Here is a 22,211-nt window from a genome sequence, read left to right as displayed (position 1 = left end):
TACCTCCTGTACAGAGTGTCTGCAGCTAGAGAATGCAAAGGATTTAAGACACAGGACAGTAAGAGCTACTACAGGCAGATGTCTATTTCAACTTCCTTAAAGGGTAGGGTATAAAAATATAAGTTACTAAATGGCTTCTCTCAGAAAACTCCTACTTTTTATCACAGTGGGTGGGAGGTGTTGGAAAGGGGATGGGAGGTAGTTGACCGCGATAAGATAGGTAAGATAAGATAGGTGGGGCCTGAAATAACTTCAAGACCCCGACAGTTTTGAGCAAGGGGGTTGAGGCCAACCAGCCTCTCTCAGTACTAGAAAAAAATATCTGGAGAAAATCTTTCAGTGAAATCCAACATCCTCACCAAACGCTAGCTGCCTCTGGGGATCTTGGGAACAGGAAGTATGTGTTAAGCAGTGGAATGTAATATAGTAATCAGAAAGAGAGGGGACTCTGCTACTGGTTATTTAAAGCTGCAGAACAGTGACTAAAAATGGAGAGTAGAAAAAAACTTAAATATTTTTTCTATACACAAGTATAGTCTACTCCTTTCCCTGCCCACCCCCCCACCACAATCACATTATATAGGCATGTTTATAACCATGCTTATTGCTACTTGAATTGTAAATGGACCATACCACTTTACATGAGAACTTCTGGACTGACACAAAGCCTCTTTCTTCAGCCACAACATTTACAAATTGAATTTACCTATAATTCAAAGCCTTGCTGCAATAACCGGGAGTCACTGAAGCACTAAGTAGCAAGATTACTAATTCAAACCTGGGCCCCAGAGATACCTACATAATCCTCAGTTCATTGGTTCATTAAAACCTATAGATCATTTACTGTGTGTCAGGCACTGTGTCATATTCTGAGGAAGACATAAAGCTAAACTGGACAGTCCCCTGCTTTAACAACAGAGAAGTATCCTTTTCCCTGTCCCTTTCAGATTCAGCAGAAGCAAATAACAGTTAGAAGACTGGTCACAAATTCAACTCCATAACTTAGATTTGTGGACTTAAACAAGTTAGTGTAACTCTGATCCTCGGATTCCTCTTCTGTAACATAAGGACGACAAATTCTGTCCTCTCTACTTCAAAAGGTAGTTACTAGGCTCCAATAACATAAAATCTAGAAAAAAAAAAGTCCTTTATAAACTATAGCAGTTGCCATATTGAGTAGCTTGCACTAAGAGTCATTGTCCATAAACTAGTAGTGCCTGCTACAGCCCCAAATTAGTCTGATGGAGAAAGGATGAAACACATACAAAGTACAAATGTGAAAAGTCCTGAAATATAGGAAAACAAAGAGATTAAAAAGTGTTTTCATCTATTAATAGAACAAGACTGGTTTGAAACTCAGACTTACTGACATTCAGGATGTCTGTTACCTGTGAGCCAGATACCGCCCTCAAGAGTGGTTTCTAGCAATGGTGGTATTAAAACATGCAGTAATCAGTCCAGCACATGCACCAACCAATTGTAACAGATGTCAGCTGGGAATAAACAGGAGGGGAAGGGCTATCCCAGTATATAACTGCTGATTATTGGCTAGCTCCTAGGAAAATCTTCCATAAATACTGTGGACCACCTATCCTGGTTTGTCTGGGAATCTTGATATACACCTGTTATCCCAGTGTAATTAAAATACTCCCCTTCAATTTCAAAAGCATCTCAGTTTCGACCAATGTGGTCACCCTATCTATCAAGGGTAACGTAACAATATGTTAATTGCAGTAATGTTTTGTGGTAGTGAGGAACTGATAGTAATTTAGGTGTTCATCCTGTGGGAAAAGGTAACTAAGAGGCAGAAGTTAGAAGCACTGAATAATCATACATAAAGTAACAGAGTTTTAAAATGTAATGCTGATACTAGTGGTACAAAACCTTCTTACGAATTAAAAACATATACACGTACAACAGTATTATCTATTTACAAAAATGCAAGCATATCTAAGGATATGTAAAGACACATTAGAGAGGTTATCTACACTGTGGGGGAAGGATGAGGTTTAGAGATGAAGGGTAAAATAAAACCAAAGAGGGATCTTGCATGTACTGATGATGACAATGTATTATGGAGTCAAATGGTATAATGGATTCAGTTCTTGGCATCCACTATCCAAAAGGGGTTGAAGGGAGAGGGAGAAAGAAAAAGACTGGGACTCAACAGGCTTCTTAAAAAAGGGAGTGAATAAAAATATACTACATAGTGAATACTGGTTAAAATGTGCCAAAATTTTTTTAAATGTGACAAGATTAAAATGAGTTTCTTGGTTTCTAATTTAAAAGAGAAGTCTAAATGCAGAAAAAGTAAAGATGTCATAAGAATGACACCACCATAGGACTGGAGAGAAAGAAAAGTGTGCCTAGTATAAGAACCTTGGAAAAGGAAACAAGAAATGCCTTCCCGTGGACTCCTCCTGTCTTCAGGTCTGCATCTGGAGTTGTTTATGAATAAGAGCAGCAATAGCAGCAGCTACAATTAATATTTACTGAGCATCTAGTATGTACCAGATACCATGCTATGCACTGTATATACATTATCTCATTTAATCCTCAACAAACACATGCACTCACATTTTACAGCTGAAATTAAAGTGTGAGGCATGAAGAGATTAAGTAACTTTATATAAGGTCACCCAGTTAGCTCTGCAAAATCAACACACTAAGTTAGGATGTTTGATTGCAAATGTGAGTTTTAAACCATTTTGCTGTACTGTATCTTTGTAGAAAATATGGACAACTGCTTTAGAAAAAGAAGTCTGCCAAGTCAACCTGTCTTTGGGCTGGCATGAATGAGCAATGCTGGGATAATGCTGCAGAATAGTTCTCAAGGGTTATATATTCCAGAGGAAGAATTGGTCATTCCAGAGTTCAGTCACCTTAGTCAGAGTCCCTATTGCTTATTATCAGGACAGAGAAGGAAAAATCCTTCATTTTATTCAGATTCTTGTCTATAAAATCTAAAGTTTATAAAGTCAAAGACCAGTTTCACATTTTCACTACGTGCTGTTCTGGAAATAAGAGTAATTCTGGACATAATTAAAATGAAACAAAATAGTCCATTAACACCAATGATGATGGCCACTTGTTACATTATAAACACCAGACTGATAAACACTCTACTTTCCCCCTATTGCCCTGAAGGGCTTTTCTACCCAAAGATAATCTCACTAATTTTCTCTAGACATCAATCAAACTCTATTGGTCACACAACCCGCTACTCATTTAATCATTTTGTGGTAAAATATATGTAACATAAAATCAAACTACTGGACAAACAACTCACTGTTTAAAGGTAAAATATATGCAACATAACATTTAACATCTTAACCATTTAAATTTTTTACATCTTAAAAAATTTTTTTGTTGGGGGCGGTAATTAGGTCTATTTATTCATTTTTAATGGAGGTACTGGGTATTGAACTCAGGACCTCGTGCATGCTAAGCATGCACTCTACCATTGAGCTATACCCTCCTCTCTTTTAACCATTTTAAAGTGTATAATTCAGTGGCATTAAGTACATTCACAGTGAAGTGCAACTACCACCACTATCCATATCCAGAACTTTTTCATCACATCAGACAGAAATTCTGTATCCATTAAAAAGTAACTCCTTACTTCTCCCTCCCCTTAGCTCCTGGTGACTTACCTCTATTATACTTTGTCTCTGTGAGTTTGTCCATTCTATATACCTCATATAAGTGGAATCATACAGTATTTGTTTTTTGTGTCTTGCTTATTTCACTTAGCATAATGTCTTCCAGGTTCATCCATGCTGTAAGGCATCTCACAATTTCCTTCCTTTTAAAGGTTGAATAATATTCCACTGCATGTATATATCACATTTTGTTTAGTCAACCATCAATGGACATTTGGTTGTTTCAACATTTTCACTGTTGTGAATGCTGATATGAAACTGCTGTACAAGTGTCTGAGGTGTTGCTTTCAGTTCTTTTGGATATATATCTGGGAACTGAATTGCTGGATCACATGGAAAATCTGTTTTGAGGAACTGCTCAACTGTTTTCTATAGCAGTTGCATCACTGTACATTCCAGACAGCAATGCCCATGGTTCCAATTTCTCCACATCCTCACCAATATTTGTTGTTTTCATTTATGGTGGTGGTGGTGGGGTTGGCTAATAGTCATTCTAATGAATGTGAAGTGGTATTTCATTGTGGTTTTGATTTGGATTTCCCTAAGGCTAGTGATGTTGAATATCTTTTCACGAGCCTATTGACCATTTACATATCCTCTTTGGAGAAATTCTCTTCAGGCCCTTTGCTTATTTTTGAATTGTTGTTGTTGTTGTTGCTGTTTTTTGGTGGCGGGGGCAGGGGTTGTTGCTGAGTTATAAGAGATCTTTATATATTCTGGGTATTAATTAATCCATTATCAGATATATGATTTCAAATATCTTTTCCCATTCTGTGGGTTATCTTTAACTTTCTTTATAGCGTCTTTTGATTCATAAATTTATTAATTTTGATAAAACCCAATTTGTTTAATTTTCTTCTTTTGTGCCTGTGCATTTGATGTCACATTGAAAAAATGATCACCAAATCCAATGTCATGAAGAATTTTCCCCTAACTTTTCTTCTAAGAGCTTTAGCTCTTCTAAGAATCTTAGCTCTTATATTTAGGTGTCTGATATATTTTTAGTTAGTTTTTGTATATGATGTAGGGCAAGGATCCAACTTCATTCTTTTGCATTTGGATATCCAGTTTTCAACATCATTTGTTGAAAAGACTCTCCTTCCCCCCACCAAATGGTCTTGGTGCCCTTTCAATAATCATTTGACCATGTATGAGAGGGCTTATTTCTGGGCTCTCTATTCTATTCCATTGCTCTCCGTATCTGTCCTTATGTCAGTACCACACTGGAATACTGTAGTTTTGCAGTAAGTTTTGAAATCAGGAAGTTGTGAGTCCCCCAATTTTGTTCTTTCTTTTCAACGTTGCTCTGGCTATTGGGGGTCCTTTGAGATTTCATAAAAGTTTTAGGATGGGATTTTCTATTACTGTAAAAAAGATTAACGAGATTTTCAGAGAGATAGAATTGAGTCTGCAGATCACTTCGGATAGTACTGTCACCTTAACAATATTAAGTTTTCTAAGCCATGAATGTGGAATGTATTTCCACTTATTCATGTCTTTAATTTTTTTCAGCCAAGTTTTGTAGTTTTCAATGTACAAGTTATTGCCTCTCTGGTTACATTTATTTATAAATACTGGATTATTACTTTTTAACACCTTTATTATGGGATAATTCCTGTACATTAAACTACACATATTTCAAATGTACAATTTGATGAATTTTGACAGATGTATACATCCATGAAATCACCACCACATCAAGATAGCTAACATTTCCATCACTCCCCAAGAGGTGCAAATTTTCAACTCCCGATTTACCCCTTCCCACCCTCTTCTCCCTCTGGTAACCATAAGTTTGTTTTCTATGTCTGTGAGTCTGTTTCTGTTTTGTAGATAAGTTCATTTGTGTCCTTTTTTTTTTTTTTTTTTGGAGATTCCACATATAAGCAATATCGTATGGTACTTTTCTTTCTCTCTCTGGCTTACTTCACTTAGAATGACAATCTCCAGGTCCATCCATGTTGCTGCAAATGGTATTATTTTATACTTTTTTTTTTACAGCTGAGTAGTATTCCATTGTATGTATGTATGCGTATGTGTGTATATACATGTGTATATATATATATATCACATCTTCTTTATCCAGTCATCTGTCAATAGACATTTGGATTATTGTTGATGGTATTATAAATGGAAGTGTTTACTTAATACCCTTTTTAGACTGTTCACATATAGAAATTCAACTGACTTTATGTGTATCTTGCAACTCTGCTAAGTTTGTTATTAGTTCTAAGTTTTTTTGTGTGGAATCTTTAGTTTTTTACATACAAGGTCATATCATTTCGAAACCGACAAAGGCTTGATCTCCAGAATATATAAGCAGCTCATACGACTTAATAAGAAAAAAACAAACAACTCAATCCAAAAAATGGGCAAAAGACCTAAACAAGCAATTCTCCAAGGAAGAAATACAAATGATCAATAGGCACATGAAAAAATGTTCAATATCACTACTTATCAGAGAAATGCAAATCAAAACTACAATGAGATATCACCTCACACCAGTCAGAATGGCCATCATTCAAAAATCCACAAATGACAAATGCTGGAGAGGCTGTGAAGAAAAGGGAACCCTCCTACACTGTTGGTGGGAATGCAGTTTGGTCCAGCCACTGTGGAAAACAGTATGGAGATTCCTTAAAAGACAAGGAATAGACTTATCGTATGACCCAGGAATCCTGCTCCTGGGCATATATCCAGAAGGAACCCTACTTCAAAATGACACCTGCACCCCAATGTTCATAGCAGCACTATTTACAATAGCCAAGACATGGAAACAGCCTAAATGTCCATCAACAGATGACTGGATAAAGAAGAGGTGGTATATTTATACAATGGAATACTATTCAGCTGTAAAAACCGAAAACATAACACCATTTGCAGCAACATGGATGTCCCTGGAGAATGTCATTCTAAGTGAAGTAAGCCAGAAAGAGAAAGAAAAATACCATATGAGATCACTCAAAAGTGGAATCTAAAAAAAAACAAAAACAAAAACATAAATACAAAACAGAAACAGACTCATAGACATAGAATACAAACTTGTGGTTGCCAAGGGGGCAGGGAGGTGGGAAGGGACAGACTAGGATTTCAAAATGTAGAATAGATAAACAAGATTATACTGTATAGCACAGGGAAATATATACAAGATCTTATGGTAGCTCACAGAGAAAAAAATGTGATAATGAATATATGTATTGTGCTCTACACTGGAATTTGACACAACATTGTAAAATGATTATAACTCAATAAAAAGTGTTTTTAAAAAAAAAGGTCACATCATTTGTAAACAGAAACAATTTTTCTTCTTCCTTTCCAATTTATATGTCTTTGACTTTTCTTGCCTAACTGTTCTGGAAAGAATTTCCAACACCATGTTGAATAGAACTGGGAAAAGCAAGCATACTTGTCTTGTTCCTGATCTTAGAAGAAAAGCTTCCACTCTTATATCATTGAGTATGCTGTATCCACATATGGATTGACACATATATGACCTTTATCAATGTTGAGGCAGTTTCCTTGTACTCCTAGTTTGTTGAATGGTTTTAAAATGTAATTGTGCTGAATTTTCTCAAATGCTTTTTCTGTATGTTAAGATGATCATGTGGGTTTTTTCCTTCATTCTACTAGTATGTTGTGTTACATGAACTGATTTTCTTATATTGAACCATCTCACTTCTCTGAGTCACTTCTCTCTTAGTAATTTGATATAATAAGTAAATAGAAAAATCAGTAAAAATATAACACTTGAACAACATTTAGAATCAAATTGACCTAGTTTACCTTTCAAGAACAATGTCCTCAGCAACTATAAAATAAACATTCTTTTGTAGGGCACATATTGACCGAAGGTCTATAAAGTCAGTCTCAACAGATTTCAAAAGATAGAAATGAATAGAAGTCAGTAACAATAACTGTATTAGTCTCCTTGGGCTGACATAACAAAATACCACAGATGGAGTGACTTAACAGAAATTCTGTTCTGGTGGCTTAGGAAGTCCAAGATCAAGGTACCAAGATAGATTTCACTCTAAGGCCTCTTCTCTTAACTTGTAGGGGGCCATAATCTTGCTCTCTGGTCCCAGGACTTCCTTGTGTATGCACGAAGAGAGTGAACCCTCTGAGTCTCTTCCTAGAAGGACACTAATTCTATAGGATCGTGGCCCCATCATTATAACTTCATTTAACCTCAGTTACTTCAATAAAGGCCTTATTTCCAAATACAGTCACATTAGAGGTTAGGGCTTCAACATATGAATTTTGGAGGGACACAAACATTGTCCTTAACAATAAGATATCTAAAAAATCCCTACATGTTTGGAAAATACATAACCTCTGACTTTAAAGATGAAATTATAAGGGAATATAGAAAACATTTTAGTTGAAAGACAATGAAATCAAAATATATTAAAAATTTTGGGACACAATTAAAAACTAACTAAATGAAAATACACCACGTTCATGGACTAGAAGTCTGAATACTTTCAAGATATAATTGTCTCTAAATTGAAATGGATAATTTTAATGTAATCCAAATCAAAAGCCCAACAGATATTTTTATAAAATTGCCAAGCAGGTTCTAAAATTTACATGGAAATTATATTCTGAGGTACTTTTCTGGGGAAATTTATGTTATTAAAGTTCTATTCTAGAATAGTCAAAACCTTTCTGAAAAAGAACAAGCAAAATTAGAAGACTCATACTTTACTTCAGGGTTTATTACAAAGCTACATTTATCAACATACTGCAGTATTTGTATAGAGAAAGACAGGCCAATGGAACCAAACAGAGATCAATACTAGACCCACATATAAATGTTCAACTGATTTTTGATAATGTAGAAATACATTATTGTACAGAATGGTGAAAAAATAATGCTTTCAATAAGTACCGGGACAACCATATGTCTATATGAAATAGAGATAAAAATGACCTTTAATGCTTAACCCAAAACATATGCAAAATAAATTAATTTGAAATAGATCACAGAAGTAAGCATAAAAGCTAATCTGTAACATTACTATTAAAAAATACAGAAGAAAATCTTCTTTACCTTGGGGTAGTTAAGATTTCTTAGGCATTCCACAAATAACAGCAACCATAAAAGAAAGAAAGAAAAAAAAAACCTGACAAACTGTTCTTCATAAAAGTTGAAGACTTCTACTCTTCAAAACACAAATCCTATCCCCACAAAAAAGAAAGGCAAGCCAAACCAGAAGAAAATACCTGCAACATATAGACATGAAAAAGAACTTGTGCCCAGAATATACTAAAAACTCTTACAATCTGATCTTAAGAAAACAAACAACCCAATAAAAATGGGAAAATGACTTATACAAATGCTTCAGAATATATATGAATGGCCAATAAACACAAAAGTATGCTCGTCATCACTAGTTATCAGGGGAATACAAATAAAAAGCACAGTACCACTCCACAACCCCTACAATGGCTAAAATAAAAAGGAATGACAGTATCAAAAGCTGGCAAGGATGTGTGATAATTAGAACTGTCATACATGGCTGGTAGAAGTGTAAAATGGTACACATCCTTTGGGAAACACTTTGGCAGTTTGGTTTAAAGCTGAATATACTCTTACCCATAAAACCCAGCAAACCCACTCCCAATTATTAGGTATTTAACCAAGACAAATTAAAACACGTTTATTCAAACAGCTGCATATGAATACTCACAGAATCTTTATTTTTAATAATCAAAACCTGGAAACAACCCTATTCAACCTTTAAAAGGTGAATGGATAATCACACTGTGATATAGGTACACAATGAAATACTACTCAGTAATAAAAAAGAAAAGCATAGATGAGTGAAAGAAGCCTAAATACACCCTATATGATCCCATTTCTATGACATTCTGTATTAGGTAAAACTAATCTACAGTGATAGAAATCAGATTAGTGGTTGCCTAGAGCATGGGGTGAGGGGGCTGACTGCAGGAATACACAGAGAATTTTCTGAAGTGATGAAGCATGACTATACATGTGTGTATTAGTTGCCAAACTTCTTAGAACTTTACACTTAAAATGGATGCACTTTATTACATGTCAATCATACTGCAGTAAAACTAATTTTAAAATGAATCTGATAATTCTTAAGTGTAAAAGTACAAGCATTCTAAGCACCTATTACTGACTCTTGTTATTAGTCAATAATAAAGGACAGTCTAAAGTTACTTGAAGAACCAATTATTTGGTGATAATTGGGCCAAAAAAAAAAATGTGACAACAGTACCCTACTTCTTACATAGTACCTTTTCTACACAAATACAGTAAAGTGATTTTTTAAGAATTCTAAGCATAGTCTCAAGATGTTGATGTGATTGAGAGTTGAAAGTTAAAAAAAATTGAAAAATGCTGACTAGAAAATGAATTTTAAATTCAAAATACTCACAACTTATCTCTCTAGCCAGCTTTGGACAATCCCTATTTTGCACTATACACTAACAGCAAAATTTAATAATTGCCCTCACCAAAAGAGATAAATACAGATGTCAAATGAGAATATGAAAAGATGCTCCACATCATATGTCACCAGGGAAATGCAAATAAAAGCAACAATCAGATACCACTACACACCTATCAGAATGGCCAAAATTCAGAACACTGATAACATCAAATGCTGGTGAGGATGTGGAGTAACAGGAACGTTCATTCATTGTTGGTGGGAATGCAAAATGGTATAGTCACTTTGGAAGACAATTTGGCAGTTTCTTACAAAACTAAACAAACTCCTACCATGTGATCTAGCAAGTGCAATCCTTGGTACTTATCCAAAGAAGTCAAGAGCTTATGTCCACACAAAAACCTATGCATGGATATTTATAGCAGCTCTATTCATAATTACCCAAACTTGGAGGAACCAAGGCTCTTTCAACAGATCAATCGATAAATAAGGTGTAGTATCCTCAGATAATGGAAAATTATTTAGCACTAGAAGAAATGGACTATCAAGCCATTAAAAGACATGGAGCAGCATTAAATGTATATTATTAAGGGGAAGAAGCCAATCTAGAAAGCCTACACACTGTACGATTTCAACCATATGACACTCCAGAAAACGTAAAACTATGCAGACAGTAAGAAGATCAGTGGTTACTAGGGTTGGCAGGGGAGAGAGGAATGTACAGGTGGAACACAAAGGATTTAGGGTAGTGAAAATACTGTTTAGAACAGGTAGATACTACATATGAGCAGAGAAAGGGGGGCACAGGCCAAATGGCAGGACTTCCGGTACTTACAATGTGTTAAATTGGGTTCATCAATTGTAACAAATGTACCACTCTGGTGGGGGAAGTCAATAATGAGGGAAGCTATGCATATGTGGGGATGGGCATACGGAAATCTCTGTACCTTCCTCTCAATTCTGCTGTGAAACTAAAACTGCTCTAAGTCAGTAAGGTGTTAATTAAAAAAAATAGTAATAATTTTCTTCTCCCTGCTTTTCACTCTCCCACACACATAGCAGTTTCATGTCTCCATGACTTTGGATGTCTGCTTCCTTTTGTCTGGAAACACCTTTCGCTGAAATTACTCATTTAATTATCTCTTTACTCGAGTGCGATAATTAGTTCCAATTATGAATAAAGCAGTTATAAACAAACACATGCAGGGAACCGACTTTTGTTCATTTTTATATCTCCTGTGCCCACACGGCACCTAGGACACGTACAGAACTCAGTGTCAAGTGACTGTGAATGTCATTGGAAATAACATCTAAGCCAGGAGTTCTCAACATTTCTAATTCTGGGGAAATGCAGCGAGATTAAAAATATCTCTGCGAACTTCTAGCAGGCTTTTTCATAACCTGAAAAAGAAGGTGCAAAAGGAAAGGAGGGAAATGTAGAAGGGGAAGGCCAATGTCCCTAAAATGCCTATGACACAGGTCACCTTGCCTTCCTTGGATGACTCAACTCTTGCTCCACTGAAGTCTCCCACACGGCAGCAGTAATGAGAGGCATTGTTAAATTAATTAAATGGGTTATCTTCGGTAAAGTGCTTAGAACAGTGCCTGGCACAGAATCAATACTATAAAAGTATTTGTAAAACAAAACAAGCAAACAAGCAAAACAAAACTAATTCTCACAACTCTGAGCAGCTTCTATTAATACTCTCATCTTATAGCTAAGGAAACTGAGGCATATAGAAGTGAGGTAACTTGCCCAAGGGCACACAGCTAGGAACTTGGGCATTCTTGCACTATGCTCTGCTGCTCACTGCAATCACATTAAAATTCAGTTCTCTTTTGTATCCACAGTGCCCAGCAGAGAAATTCAGCCTACAGTTACTGCTCAATAAATATGTGGATTGAAAGAAAGGATAAATGAATGATTCAAATAGGTGACACAAGAGGTTAAATGACTAGCCATCTTTTCACTCCAAACTATTATATTCAATGGAGAAACTCTCTGGCTCAAAGACAAAATATGACACCTGCTATTTGTTGCTTCTCCCAAGAGACAATAACAAGTATCCATGAAAAATAAAGAGAGAAAGAGGGAAAATCTTTAACTTCAAAGGAAAGATGGTACAGCAACAGAAAAATTGTATTATGCCCATGCTCAATCCCTGTCCATCCTGGAGGCAACAAGGAATATGGCCTACCAAAGATGCTTCAGGCAGTACCTGCCAGGACATACATCAGGGCTGTTTAATTATTGCTTCTAAACTTTTCTTTCAAATATCTAGGTAGGCATTCTTATTCTCTCATTCCAAGATAAGCCCTTGTCCAAGCACTGAATGCACAGTGCCTGGTCTCTACTAGATCATGTCTCCATTTGCTTTCAAATGTCTCAATCTCTTCATTTTTGCCTGGTATTACAATTTGTACCCTGTCTGTTGCCCTCTTTTACTCTGCTGCTTCTTGCTCCACATATGGTAAACTGTACACTGCAACAGGCACAAAAATACCATAGCTTTGTACAAGGGGAGAATGGCATTATCTAATTTGCTTCCTAAAAGCACTTAATACTTTCTTGGGTCTTTTGTCTGAAATGGTCCACTGTGTTTTCTGACTCTTCAGGGAACACATCTTATGAAGGTCCATAGCTCTTTGGATGTTCTACCTCCTGAGGATACTTAGCACATGCCTATCATAATTATCCTCCTATTGAATTGCAACATTCTTAAAAATAGGGATCATTTCTTATTCTTTATTCCAGTATCCATGATTCCTCATTACAGTATAGGCACAGTAAACACTAAATGAATATTTTTAAAAACAGTGCCCGTTATTTCTGAGTCTCCGGACACCAACAGTTTGTTCTGATGCGAGCAACCAAGCAGAGATATTTTTTCTCAATAGATAATTTTGCATTTACTCAAAAACAGTCATTGGCTACTTTGCTGCCTAGTCACATGGCTTTACAAAATGTTTCTATAGTTAAGCATCTATCAGATTGCCTTTCTCCTTCTCCAAAGTAATTCCTAGGTATCTTGCTTTGAAGTTGTTCTTAAGGAATATCTTGAAAAACAAATCTTAATAAGCTGATATTTAAAGCAATCTTCAGAGATATATTCTTGGTATCATACGTTCTTCTCACTCTATGTGGTTTTCCACCTATTCCAACTCCTTGTTTCTGGAGTCTCAGTCAGTTTCCTACCCACTATAACACATTATGACCAAACTTATTTTTCTCTCTTAAATTGTATTTAGTGGAGAGCTTTATTTATGGCTTGACTTTTTGAAGGCTGAAATAGACCATGTTACTGTTTTTCTTTACGTAACAACATTCTATTATATTTTTCTGATGTTCATCAATGTGCCTAGTCAGTTCATGAACATTTACTGACTACTTTGGGTCATGCACCAGGCAAAGCATTAGGAAAACAAGAGATGTAAAATATATCCTTTGAATCAGAAGACTTCAGTCTGAAGAAGAAGGAGGAGGAGACACAAGTAAGGAAGCAAATATAGAAATAAACACTTTTTTTTTCCCCCTTCCTTATGCTCTTTAGGACTCTGTGATCTTTCTATGATGGTTCAGGGCCTGGGTTTTTAAGTCACAAAGACCTGAATCCAGTTCTTAACTCTGCCTCTTAAGGAGTTGTGTGATTTAAGAGGCGAGATTTTCTCATTTGTAAAATGGGACAATAACCATTTCATTTATTCCTTGTTGGGAATAGATGAGACAAAGTGCTAAGTCTGGCAATACACGGCAGACACTCAATAAACGGTGTTTGAAATTTGTAATAAGGGGACATGGGGCATCTAGCCTGGGTAAGGAAGGTTTCCTGGAGGAGATAACTCTTGAATTGAGTCGTAACCAATGAAAAGGAATTATGGAACCTTAGAGAAAGGTTAAGTTTTCCACACTAGCATTGAGAACTTTTCAAAAACCAGTCTCTACCTACCTTAGCAACCTCCTCTCCCTTAACTCTCCTAAATGAACCCTCCCTTCTATCCAGGCTGGTTTACTCACTGAGCTCAGAATATGCTTACTCATTTTCTTTTCTCTATTACTGCTTAGGCCATCCCTGTTCCTGACACTAGCCTAAACCTAGTTTACAAGACCACCAGGAGTCCACCTTCTTGCAACTGATCACTCTGGCCCCCACGAATGGCTCCATTCTTTGACCTTTTCCAGCACAGGATTAGATTAACACATTCCCCTCCACACTTCCTTTGCTCTCCTGTTACGTATATGTTCATCATAGTCCTTAACCATCTCTGCCTTTGCACTGAGGTTTAACTTCTTACATGTGAATGCCATGTCTCCATTGAAATCTAAATTCCAGGAGGGCTAGACTTCATGTAATCAACAGAAAACAGGGCAAGGATATATCACTTTATTCTCAGATCTATGGGATTCATGAAAGATCAGAAAACTGTTAGCAATAGTCTCTGAGTTAAATACAAAGCATATGGCAGGCCTCTAGAGGCTTAAATGCTTGGACTTAATGAGATTTCTTGTTTTTGGGTTCCACCCTCAGCTCTATCAATAATAGCAAACTATCAAAACTTCCCACGGCGGATTATGTTAGTCCTTTAAGATGCCTCAAATCCTTCTGGACATTAGGCATGACAGAAGAAAATAAAGGTCAGGAGAGAAATAAAGGTCAGACAGCCAACTCCTGAGGGACAGCTACTATACTATACTGGGAGGCAGTATGTACACTGGGAGGTAGTATGGAATACTAAAATCAACAGATCTGGGTTAAATTCCTGGCCTTTGAAACTTACTGGCTTTAGAACTTGGGCAAATCCTTAACCTCTGTGAGAGATAATTTCCTCATCTAATAATTGGATTCATCACCACTCACGGTTGCTATGAAGAAAAAACAAAAACAAACAAACAAACAAAAATAGATATAAAGTAGCTAGCACATTGCCAGAAAGGGCACACTTCCTTAATTATTCATTATTAAAACACCGTACCAACCCATTAGCCTCTGCAATTCCTTTAAAGAAAGTAGAAAAATAGAGATTCTGTTCCCTCTTTAAAAATGGTTTGTCGGGAGCAACTTGCTGAAAATCCACTGAAGCCTCAGTCCTGAACAAAGAATCCTAATATCCAATGCGCAGTAGGGTTGTTTTTATGGCCAATCTCTACCTGTCACAGTGAAAAAAAAAAAGCTAGATTAGAATCCCGTCATACTTCTTAGAGGAACTGAGTCTTTCCAATGTTAAGAGCTCTCAATTTGATAAAGGAAAAAGTGGGAGACTTAGAGACTCTAATCAAGCTGGACTCCCACAGAAGGAAAAGAGACAGTGTTCCACAAAGGATAAAAAGTGAACTCTTCAAAACTTTGAATGCATTTGAGATTGTGGTTGGTTCTTCAGACCGCCTACTGTTAGGTCAAAATGGCAGGAATCATAAATCACATGGAATGGGCCAAAGAATCATGAACTCTAAGAAGTGAAGGAAACTTCCACTGCCATCCAGCCTAAGCCTCTCCTTACACAGCTGAGGAAGCTGGCATAGGATAGATGTCAAGCTACATACCAAGCTTCTTTCTGCCTCACCAGATACTCACTTCATTGTCATAATTTTCCCAAGACTTTATTATTTCCCTCACAGTAAGCAAGATCAGACAGAATAGGTTCATTTGCCTTGCAAAATGGGTCCAAACACTGGAAATATGCAAGACCCTTGCCTCTGACAGAACACGGGCACAAAAAAAGCAAGAGCATATACATTTTTGCAGTTACCTGATGAAACAAACTATCAGGTCCTTGCATAGGAAGCTGTACAGAGACAAAGTGACAATGCTGCCTACAAACAGAAACGCTATACTTGTAACTAGAGGCTTTTCATATTTCTTCCAGTGAAAGAAAGATCACTATGGGTCTACCAAAATTATTAGAAGCTTCTAGTAGTGACTCGTAGTAACTGATTTAACTGTATATCTTCATGATACTTCAGTGAGGAAAACCTGAGTTAGACTGTGGGACTTAGGAATACCATGTAGCAGGTAACTAGCTTTGGGAGGTGACAGACAGAAACTTGGAATCTTTTCCTGTTAACTGAAGCAACAAGCTTTAAATAACCGTTTTTATCCAAGTTTGTGGCTCTTCTTGCCTAAACCTTTAAGTTTATCAACTTCTATGAGTAAGACATGGTACTTTTAAGAAAAAATTAAAGAAGTCATCAGGTGAATAAATACGTTTGTTTTTAACAAATGCACACCCAATACAGAAATGAAACCACTCTGGGGTGAAACTTACTAGCTAGATATAATTCTTCTTCTTAATCAGCCCCTGAAAGTCTGTCCTAATTCCAATAATGCAGAAAAAGGGTAGCAGTAGGAAGTTAAGATCTGCCAGATCAACAGGATCAGAATTTTTAGTGAATGACGAGGTGAACATTAAGCAGCATTGTTACGTAAATACTAAAAAAGGTGAAGTGATATTCTACTAAGCTTTAAAACTATTTAGGGACTGGAATAAGCAAGATAATATCAGAGTTCTGCTCTGCTCTAGGAGATCCTGGAAATACTATGGTTACTGCAGCAAAAGGACTATGAGTATGTTAAATTCTTAAGCAAAAGACTAGAATCAAACCTCAAATCAAATGGCAAGAGAGCTAATGTAACAACTAGGGATCTTCAGGCTGTAGAAGGAAGAGACAAAGCAGGAGAATAACTAGATGTCTTTAAATACCTGCAGGCCAATCAGGTAACGAACTACTACTGCTTCAACTGGCCCTAGGAGAAGAACAAGTACCAATGATGAAAAGTACAGAGAAACAGATTTTGAGTTAACAGTAAGTTTCCATGTTAGCCTCAAAAGTCAAGAACCATTAAGAGTGAGAGAAGGAGAAGTTTACATAAAATCAGGAATAAAAGGAGACTTGGGCATACTGAAATGAGCCTTTGACAAAAGTTTAAGAGCTCGTATGGAGCATGACATTAAACCGTGCAGATTAGCAACGAATTATATCCTCATAAGTAAAGTCGATTTTATATTTTTTAGAACAAGAAAGAAGACAAGGCACAGATGATTCTGAAAGCCATATTTTATGAAGAATAATCCATCAGTGGTGGGCAAGCTATTGCAAAGTTCCAGATGAGAAAAGATGATGGACTGACTGGTCTAGGTCGTGGTGATGGAAACAGACAGGAGAGAAAGGTTTACCGAAAAACTTCAGATAGAGCTCATGGTACATGATGACTTGTTGGGGACTCTTGGAATAACAGCAGGATTTACTATGTTAACCTAGCCACTTATCTATTAACCATAAAAATAACAGTAGTGAACATACAGTGCTTACTTACCACACAAGATTCTAAATGTTTTATATAGATTAAATGATTTCATTCTCATCACCCTATAAAGTGTATGCTATTATCATTGACATGTTACAGATGAGAAACTAAGGTTTACATCATTAAAGTTACCCAGTAAATATCAAAGAGTCAGTAAGAGGTTGGATACCAGATTTGGAACTATATAATCCCAAAGTTAAAGCTTTAATACACACACTAGCCGGCTGTAAAGGAAAGGCAATAAAATCCAAGGCAGGCAGCATGTAGCAATGTTAAGAGGCTAGTGGAGTAAAGAGAGTCAGGGGACAAGAGGGCTGTAGGAGTAAGTGAGGATTTGGCAGTATCAAAATCACAGGAGGCGCTTGTTGAAAGACAAAAAGCAAGAAAGGAGGGAGGGATGGAGGGAGGGAAGGGGAAAAAAAAAAAACCCAAACAAAGAAACACCTGCATTGAATCCAAATTCAGAGAGATGAGTCCTAGGAATTAACTTTTTTCTTTAAAGAAAAGCAAAAACCTTGGATAATTTTGAGGCAAAACCAGGTCTGGGAACTGCTGTCGTAGATCTCTAAGGTCTCTTTTTGCTTTAATATTCCAACTGGCCCTCTAAATGAATTTCTCAGGAATGAAAAAAGGGAGGGAGGAATACCAGCAACAAGAAAACGCCGATGCATTTACAGTCCACACTGTCTATGCTCCCACTTTTACTAAACAGTCACTATAGAAACAGTGATACAGTAGGCAATGTTAGGAGGGGTGTGGTGTTTACGGCTGCGGGCAAAGACGCAGGCTTTCCCCCAGGATTTTCTAGTACCATTAGCAGAAAGAAACTCCTCCTGACTATAAATTCATGTGGTACTTCGACTGAAAAATGAGGTGGACGCTTCAGATCCGTCTCAGGCTAACGCTGGATGCCAATATATTCTTCTACGTGCTCACGAACGTTACAGGAAACCTCTAGGTTGGAGCCTGCCTTTTCCGAGGCCAAAAGAACGGGGCCCTGCAGAAGAAGTGTCCGCTCTGCAATTACAGCCTCGGGAACCCCACTGCCAGAGATGACGACTCCACATACCTGAGGGTCCTCTAGTAAGATTGATCTCTTCCTCCGTAACCAAGTAATCCACTCTCCTATTCATATTTTACTGCCCGTCTGGCTTGCCGACCTGGGTCAGTTAGGGCTCCTGAAGGTGAAGGAGAGGATCAGCCCCGGCCCAGCGGCCAAAGCGCCACACTTCGGGTTTCTGCAGCCCCAGCACCGGAAGAGGAAGCCGCGAGAGCGGGGAGCGCCAGGAATGCTGGGAGTCGTGGTTCTGGCGGCCGCTGCGTGGCGGCGTCTCCCCCGGTCCTCAAAGCAAACAGAGGTGAGTAGGGAGCGCGTTTCCATGACGCTTTACTGAGGGGGATGGCGTGGGGAACTGGGAGGGATGGTAAAGGTAAGAGAGAGAGACGTAAATAAATTGATATTGTCAAGGAAAAATTAAAACTGGGATCTCCCTGGCCACCTCAGAAAATCTCCATCAATGTTAAAAAAAAAAAAAAAAACAAACAAACAAAAAAACGAGTTCTAGTATTCGGTAAGCATTGAACCAGACTGGGATGGGCGTCACAGGCAGTCTGCTAATGCAAAGACAGAAATCTCACCCTTACATGCAGACGAGCAAATACAATCCATTACACGCACGTTCTCATGTAAGAGGGCTTAACAACACCGTTTGCTGTACATTCTTTGGTAGGTCACTCTTGGGGTGCTCATTTGTGTTAGTTAATTGCCATTATCCAAGGGAAAAATAAACCTCTATTTCTGTGACAAGCGGGTACTTACAGCTTGGAGCAAGGAGACTAGGCTAATTCCTGTGGTGAGGAGAGATGGAGCACTATCTTCTTTAATATTTAGATTTCAAAGACTTGGCTCTCAGGAGCTTAAGAAAACCTTTTCCGACCTGTACCTGACAAGAGGCTTGTTTTGCTTTTTAAAAGATTTGTATACATACAAAAGGAACTGAAAAAAGATTTATAATTACAAGATTATGCGAGAAAATCCGCTAAGAAAGGAGAGAGGTAACGGAAAGTTCAATCTTTTTTTTTTCCCTTTTTTTAAAAGTCCCTACAGTAAGACTAGTAACACAGTAGCTTCTGATTTGATTACTTATTTATGAATTTGAATGCTTTAATTAGAACTGCACTTTTCGATCTTCTGCCAATTCCTGTGGTCTAACTCCAGGTTGTTTCTCAAACCAGAAGCTACTGTGTTTACCAGACAAAGCACGAAAGAGGCAGATTCAGCAGGAAGACCTCTTATTTGCTACTCCTGAGAGAAGTTAATAAGGAATAGTGGAAAGAGCACAGATGATGTCAGAAGACCTGATCTCAAGTTTCATCTCCAACTTCTTCCAGTTGTCTGGCTTTGATCAGGTAATCTAACATCTCCCAACTGTGTTTCCCCATCTTGAAAAGGGCGTGATAATAGATCTTTAAATTGTTGTTGAGAAGATTAAATGAGATTCAAATTTTAAAAATTATTTCTCAACTTCAAACTCAGGTTCATGCCACCCTCAACTTCTAAGCCTCCTCAACATATGTTGGTTGTGTGAGCGAATAAAATGATCATAATGCAAAATAAAGTATGATCGGTGAAAAAAAAAAGTAACGTGACATTGGAATGCCAAGAGAGAAGAGATCAAATAGAAATGGGAAAAGAAAATCAAGAAAGTCATCAATGAAGACATTTTGAAGAAAAAAAGAAACTAGTTTCTTGTAGACTACTGAGGGAGAAATCACCACTGTGTACCTGGAAAGATTACCCTTTCACCTGAGCACTCAGCTTCAAAAGAAACACAAAGGGCAGGAAAAGAAAAAGGACCATCAAAGAAGTTTAGGCAGTGCTGGTAATAAGTATCTAGTAAGGCAGAAAACAGAGGAAATAGGAGTTTCCACACAGAGACAACAATTGAGAATAATTATGGAATCAAGGTAGTGATGGGGAGCACTTGGGGAAAAGAATATGAAGCATAGTCTAAGAATGGAAAAGCAGAATATGTTGGTAGGTGATGAGACAAAATATAGGTTAGAAACAGACCATGAAAGAACAGTAGTGCAGAGACAGGTGCTTAATTCTGTAAGCAACAGGCTAGGAAAATTTATTTCTCTCACATTAAAGTCTGGAAATAGATGGCACAGGACTGCTATTGAGGCTTCTCAGTCTCCATGGCCCTGTTTCCTTCCAGCTTTCTGTTCTTGTCCAGCCCCCAGTAGGCCTGGAGTATATGGCCTTTTCTTCATGGTCCAAGATGGTTAATATGGGTTTTGGAACTTCAACCATCTATATTCACATTCCAAGAAAGGAGGGAAGAAAAGGCAAAGAAAGTTTCACCCCATACCTTTATGCAGACCTCTTGGAAGTTTCCTACACTTCTTATCTCTCATTGGCTAGAAACCTGGTGACAGAATTATACTTACATATAAGGGAGGTTTAGGGTTTGCTGTATTTTAGTGGGATGTAATTATGCCAACTGAAAAATCAGGGGTATTATTTTAAGAGCTGAGAATGGGTATTGGGAGGCCATTGGTAGTCTGTGACACAAGAAGTGACACTTTTTGTCTAGCCTATTTAATGCCTTATGACCTTGAAGTACGTAAAAATTATGAGACTCGGTGGCCTCAACGTACTCTTTACAAGATCAGTGGAAACTTTGCCTCACACCTTTAGGTACTCTACTCATACCTTGCACTACTTTTGCATATTTCATGTCATACCTTCACTTTGTTTTTCCAGTTTCCTGTCTGCTCCTGCCCTGCTCCTACTTCAGTATTTTATTGTATCAGCCTCTCCTATGACCAGCTTATGGATGAGTTTTCATTTAGGACTTAGCCACTTGTCCTTTGATATGGAATCTGTTCCAACTTACTGCCCTGTCACTGACTTCTTTGGTTTCAAACTCTTGCATATTTTATTTTTCTATGCTTCTTTAGGTGTTCAAGCCCCTTTCTGATTGACAGATTCTTTTACTTTGTTGTGTAATTGCATTTAATCAGATTGTATTAGTTTCTTAGGGCTGCCATAACAAATACAAATACCACAGATTATGTGACTTTAAACAACAGAAATATATTTTTTCACAGTTCTGGAGGCTAGAAGTCCAAGATCAAGGTGTTGGTGCCTTCCTAGGCCTCTCTCCATGGCTTGTAGATGTCCATCTTTTCTCTCTGTCTTCACACCATCTTTCCTCTATAGGGGCACATGTCTGTATACAAATTTCCTCTTCTTGTAAGGACACTGGTCATCCTGGTTTAGGGATCATCCTAAAGACCTCATTTTAACTAAATTACCTTTTTTTAAGACCTTATCTCTAAAGATGGTTACATTCTGACGTTCTAGGGATTCCAGCTTCAACATATGAATTTTGTGGGGACACAGTTCATCTCCTGATACATATTACAGTGAAGTCTTCCAGATTTTGGAGCTGTTCTGTATCTTTAAGTTGGCATAGTATATCTCTCCTCTGACTCTTTACATATTGGTTTTACAGTTTAACCCTCATAGGAGTATTATTTCTCTACTGACCAAGTTCTTGGGAAAAATTGCCCTGCAGTCCTCCACTATTGATAATAGCAAGTATCAGCAAAGCATCTTCTAGCAGCCTTTCTGGTTGGTACCCTCCATTCTTCTATGTATATACTCTGTCCACAAGAAATCTAATTTAGTCCCCTGGCTGTAATTGCCACTAATATGCCAAACCTCACCTCTTCAGTGAGCACCAGTCTTGTGCAACCCACTGTCTACCTGTCATCTCAAAATCTAGATGCGTAATAGGTATCTCAGATTATCATGA

The 22,211-nt window shown here is 37.5% G+C and overlaps 1 protein-coding gene across 2 annotated transcripts in view; it reads right to left on the bottom strand.

The window, feature by feature from the left end:
• Nucleotides 1-18,649, bottom strand: part of SYNJ2BP (synaptojanin 2 binding protein) — a 33,119-nt gene extending 14,470 nt beyond the window's left edge. For both annotated transcript variants that reach the window (XM_010962328.3, XM_074365323.1), the window contains exon 1: nucleotides 18,455-18,649. In XM_010962328.3, the coding sequence (XP_010960630.1) occupies nucleotides 18,455-18,518 (64 nt within the window). In that variant the 5' untranslated portion in view covers nucleotides 18,519-18,649. The remainder of the gene's footprint in view (nucleotides 1-18,454) is intronic.
• Between the last annotated feature and the right edge of the window lie 3,562 nt (nucleotides 18,650-22,211).

The sequence above is a fragment of the Camelus bactrianus genome, chromosome 6 (assembly GCF_048773025.1).
Source record: "Camelus bactrianus isolate YW-2024 breed Bactrian camel chromosome 6, ASM4877302v1, whole genome shotgun sequence".
NCBI lineage: Eukaryota > Metazoa > Chordata > Mammalia > Artiodactyla > Camelidae > Camelus > Camelus bactrianus.
The sequence above is the reverse complement of the archived record's forward strand: the minus strand, read 5'-3'. Positions and strand labels throughout refer to the sequence as shown.